General features: G+C 52.7%; 1 protein-coding gene across 1 annotated transcript; it reads right to left on the reverse strand.

The window, feature by feature from the left end:
- Window positions 1-1,962: 1,962 nt before the first annotated feature.
- INHA (inhibin subunit alpha) lies at window positions 1,963-4,742 on the reverse strand. Its single transcript, XM_074298646.1, has 2 exons — window positions 4,335-4,742; window positions 1,963-3,934 (listed from the first exon to the last, which is right to left on the reverse strand). The coding sequence occupies exons 1-2, from the start codon at window positions 4,627-4,629 to the stop codon at window positions 3,126-3,128; spliced, it is 1,104 nt and encodes a 367-aa protein (XP_074154747.1). The 5' UTR covers window positions 4,630-4,742; the 3' UTR covers window positions 1,963-3,125.
- Window positions 4,743-4,832: the final 90 nt, after the last annotated feature.

The raw sequence follows: 4,832 nt of genomic DNA on the forward strand, positions 1-4,832 counted from the left end.
CCACAAACTGGCTCATAGGCAATTTCCTGCAGCTGATTCCTGTCAGTGTCAGTCAGTCAACAAGCATTTATTTAATTAAGCTCTTCCAATGTTCCTGGCGCTGTATTGAAGCTCTGGGGATTAAAAAGGCCAAAACACAGTCCCTGTCCTCAAAGGACTTAATACACCATTGAAATGAGGTACATATGAGATGTAGAGCGCATGGATGAAAGGACATCTCAGAGAAGAAGGGCACTAGCAGCTGAGAGAACTGAGAAAAATCTCCTTCAGAGGCGGGGATTTGAGAGGAGCCTTGAAGGAAACCAAGGCAGAAGTGAGGAAGGGGAACGTTCTGGACATGGGGGACGGCCAAAGCTTGAAGATTGGAAATGTGTGGAGAGCAGCTGCATCTCTGAGGATATGGAAGAGATTCTCTTATGTCTGTTCCTATTAACTTCTATGTCAGAGGTCTTTTTTTGGCCATATCCCCAAATCTTGAGGTTTCCTCCTGGCCAGTAGCTTCCTGTTGACTGGCACAAATTCCCCAGGGTATGGATTCTAATGTTCCCAGGAATCATTCCCAGTGGCACCCATGGGAAGGGAAAGGCCAGATGGGATTACTGTGTGGCCCCAATCCCTGTCTGAGTTGCCTTTGTTTGATAATTATGAAGACTGGTAAAGGACTACAGGATGGGTAGGTGATTGACACTAGGAAAGAGGCTTTTGGCAGGTGGATACTTGTTATGGTTGGCAAAATCGGATGGCAAAGTGACCCACAGAGAGAATCAAGTTATTAGAGCAATTAATGAGCCATTACCTCATGTCTGGACTTCATGACTCCCCCAGGGCTTTCACTTTAGGGCACAGGTCTGATGAATTCCTTTTGTCACCCAGGTGTTGGTGCCATCTGTTTTCTGTCTCAACCCCCCCACAACACCCAGTGCTAGTTAGAAAGGGAAGCAGGCTGCCTTTGGAAGATGTCAACATTAATTAACACTGAAGAAGTGGTGAATAGACAGGGAGAGGATTCTGATTAGACAGGTAGCTTCACCTTTCTGGCCATCAGTTTCGTTACTTGTAAAATAAGTCGTTTGGACTCTGGTGACCTTCTCTCCCTCAGAGCCCGGGAAAGGAACAGTTAGAATCTGCTGCTCTGTAGGACAGGTACATAAATAGCTTTTCTTTTGGAATGGGTATTTCTCCTTCCCAGAACTGAGCCTGGTTTTCTACCACTGCCTTGGATGATGAGTGAGCTCTCCCAAATGGTGCTAGAAGTGCTAGCACCTGACACTACAAGGTGGAGGAAAAGAGAAGGCCTTTAGACTGATGACCTTTCTGCTGCCCTTCCTCTTCTCAATGCCATGACCCTGTGCACAAGAGGGAAAGGCCAAGCCCCAGCTAAGGTTAGCCTGAACAGCTCTGCCTTTTTGACTTCAGCCATGGGAATTGTGCCTCATCTTCCCTTCATTATTTATTGGGAAGAGAATCTAAAATCTGAGGTCTTTGACATAAGGGGAGAAGAGTTTTTGTCAGTGCAAGACCAGGAGAATTTTATGAAAACTGATGCCCAAGTAAGGGAGTGGTGGCCACTGGGATGCTCGGAACCCAGGCTCTCAAAGGTATGCCTTCATTTTAAGAAGGACTAAAAAACTCCAGAACAGGATCCTCATTTCAGCCCTCTCTTTGATAATCCCTCAGTGTTACAATGGCAAGAGTCCCTCTGCCAAAATCTGCATCAAGAAATAATGTCTCTGAGTTCCTGAGGTCATCCTGACTCAGTGATCTCCAAGGGCACTAGGCTGGGGCCAAAAAGATCCTCATTGAAATCCCACCTCATTTTTCCTTTAGTTCTGATTTATCTTTCACAGCTTGACAGATATGGAAATATATTTTAAATCATTGTCCATGTGTGATTTATGTCCAGTTGTTTGCTGTCTTGAGGAGGGAGGGCAGAAGGAGAAAAAAAAATCAGAACTCAAAATCTTACAACAGTGAATGCTGAAAACTTTCATTCCATGTAATTGGAAAAAAAAAAAATACTGTTAAGTGGGGGAAAAAATTCCACCTCAGATATTTTCTAACCATGTTACCTCCAGAAGTCAGTCTCAATTTCCTCAACTGTAAAATTGGATTAATAGCATACCTTACAGAGTTGCTATGAGGATAAGCTGAGATATTTTTAAGGTATTTTGCACAGCGCTTGGCACATAGTAGGTACTTCATAAATACTTGTTCCCTCCCTCCCCTTCCAAGGTCAGGTTACTGAAGCTTCCCTTCAAGGAGACATTGGTTGTTCATACATCATGGCAAAGGCAGAGAGGCAGACAGGCCTCCTTTATTGAGGGTCAGTGGGGTGAGGAAAGGCCTTAGGGGTTTGGGAGATGCCCATCTCTCATATCCATGGGGCCAAACAGCTTTGGTGAACACAGGGCAGCTTTCCCAACCCCAAGAAGTCACTATTTAGCTGGGAAGGAGTTGGAGCAGAAACCAGGAAGGAACAATGTGGGACAAGCTTGGGGGAAATCCACAGCCTTCTGCACCAGCTAATTTCTATCCATGGGTATCTTCTCTTGGGGCTAAATGAGGTCTGCTAAAATTTTCAATAATACCTGTTCTAAGGCAGGGCCTGAATGGGAAGGTGCTCAGGTCTGAAGAATATCTGAACAGGAAGGTCTCTGCCACAGAGACCACATGTCTCTGTGGGACCACGTGGGGCAAAAGGACTGAGGGGGGAGGTGTTAATGCTGATGCTATCTGTCACCTAGGTGACCACAGGAGGCCTACTGATGCATCTTTCTGGCAGACCTATGAGCAAAGCTCTTTAGGTTCTGCTCTCTGCCACCATAACAAGCGCTTCCCGATTTGGGGATTTACAAGTCAGATTTCCAAATGCGATCCCTGGAATTTTATGCTCCAGTTCTCCCCCACATACCTCTGGGAAGGGGGGGAGGGTCACTCCCTGGCCATTGTCTCTAGCCAGTTATGCTGAACTGTTTATTAATCTGTTTACAATCGATGAGGGTGACCTTGGACAGGAAGGGCCCAGCAGAGGAGAGGAGGGTTAGGGACTGGGGCTCCCTCCTTTGCCCTGGCCTCCTCTCTGACTATCTGGCTCTGGTTTTGCTGGCAGGAGGGGGTGGTCCTCCCTATACACAGGCACAGTGCTGAGTGAGGAGGTTGGGCACCATCTCATATTTGAAAGAATAGCCCCCGTCCGAGGTAGTGCGGACCCTCAGGGGTCTCATGGTGCTGGGCAGAGCAGCGCAGCAGGGCCGGGACCCTGGGCCCAGGGGCAGGGGCTGAGAAGGGGTGAGGGCGGCCCCAGCAGACAGGACTGGAGAGGGCACCAGCCCACAGCTCCCGTGGCAGTAATGGAAGAGGAAGCTTGGCGGGTGAACAATCCACTGGTCCCAGCCAAGTTCCCGGAAGGAGATGTTGAGGGCAGCCCGGTGGCAGTCAGCGTGGGCAGCTACCTCTTCGGACGGGCGCTGCAGCAAGCGCAGGGCAGCTGGGGTCCAGGGCCAGGGGGGCGGCGGCAGAGAGCGGCGGGTCCTCTCCCCCACGCTGGCTGCACGGGCCCTGGTGTGGGCCACCAGGAAGGGGGTGGCATCCAACCGGGCCAGGCAGGGGCAGCGGGGGCACCGAAGCAGCAGCACCAGGAGGGGGTGGGTCAGCAGTGGGAGGGCAGGGGCTGCCAGATGAAGCACGGCCCAGCGAGGTGGGGCCAGGCCCAGCGAGGTGGGCACCTCCATGGGGCCCCCGGAAGACATGGCCAGCAGCGTCACGGCCGGGCCCGAGGCATTGCCTCCTTCAGCACCTGCCCTGGGGAGGCCGGTGTGGAACCACAGCTGGGCAGCCATCACCTGGCGGCTTCGCATATGCAGGGAGGGCTGGAAGCTGTAGGTGAACAGGCCCTCGGCCTCTCCAGCTGCAGCTCCGTCCTCACAGCTGGGACCTGTGGAGACAGAGGGCCCAAGGAGAGAGGGTGTCGCAGCTGGGAGGAGGCGGGCAAGGGAGGCTTGGGGAGAGGGAATGTTCAAAGTGGTGCAGGGATGACGGAGAAAACCTCTTCTCTCTCTGCTTCAGTCTCCGGTAGCAATGAGAAAAAACTCAGAGATGCTCAAGTGTGGGGAGGTCAGGAGGAAAGGAAGGATAAAGGTGGCAAATGTGCCTCTAAATGTTAGGAAATCTTCCTTGAACCGCGCCCCCCTTTCCCCTCCCTTGCACACTGATCCTTTTCTGAGGTTTCATCACCCAGAGATAGAGGTCAGGAGGCTGAGAGAGAGGAAAATGGGAAAGGAAGGGGCACCCAGATGCCCACTGTCTCTTGTGGCCCCCTCACCCACTCACGGTACCTGTGGTTGGGAAAAGGATGACCTGTGAGAGGTCCTCCTCTTTGCTTTCCATGCTCCTGCTGCGGGGGTCCCCCGGGTGGGCATGTCTGCGGGGCAGGCGCCGGGCTGCAGGCTCTCCCCGCTCCTTGGAGGTAGTGGGAGGGCCCAGAGCATCCAGCACCAGGGTCCTCACCTTGGCCAGCACCAGCTCCCTGTCCAGTTCTGGGCCCTGGCACGTGTGCCCACCCTCCCTACCCAGCAGCAGCAGCAGAACGTGCAGCAGGAGCCACAGAGGAAGCATGGCCAGCGGCTGCATTTGGACGGCCCAGCCTGAACTTCCTGCTGCCCTTGGCTCCCAGGTCCTGCTCTTATGCCCACTCACAGAGGGTGCTCCTCTCCTTCCTGCCCTCCCCGCCCCATTCACCCCCACTCTCCCCTGCCAGTCCTCTCTGCTGCTTCCCACGCCCAGCGGTCCTTGGCTGGCATTGAGGCCTATCTCTGACGCAGATGTCTGTGGCC

This window comes from Sminthopsis crassicaudata, chromosome 3, assembly GCF_048593235.1.
Source record: "Sminthopsis crassicaudata isolate SCR6 chromosome 3, ASM4859323v1, whole genome shotgun sequence".
Classification (NCBI taxonomy): Eukaryota; Metazoa; Chordata; class Mammalia; order Dasyuromorphia; family Dasyuridae; genus Sminthopsis; species Sminthopsis crassicaudata.

Bases quoted from the DNA above. Each gene is read 5' to 3' on its own strand.
- INHA (XM_074298646.1), bottom strand. From the start codon at position 4,629: ATGCAGCCGCTGGCCATGCTTCCTCTGTGGCTCCTGCTGCACGTTCTG. The intron at 3,935-4,334 runs GTACCGTGAGTG...CTGTCTCCACAG, and splicing joins CATCCTTTTCCCAACCACAG to GTCCCAGCTGTGAGGACGGA.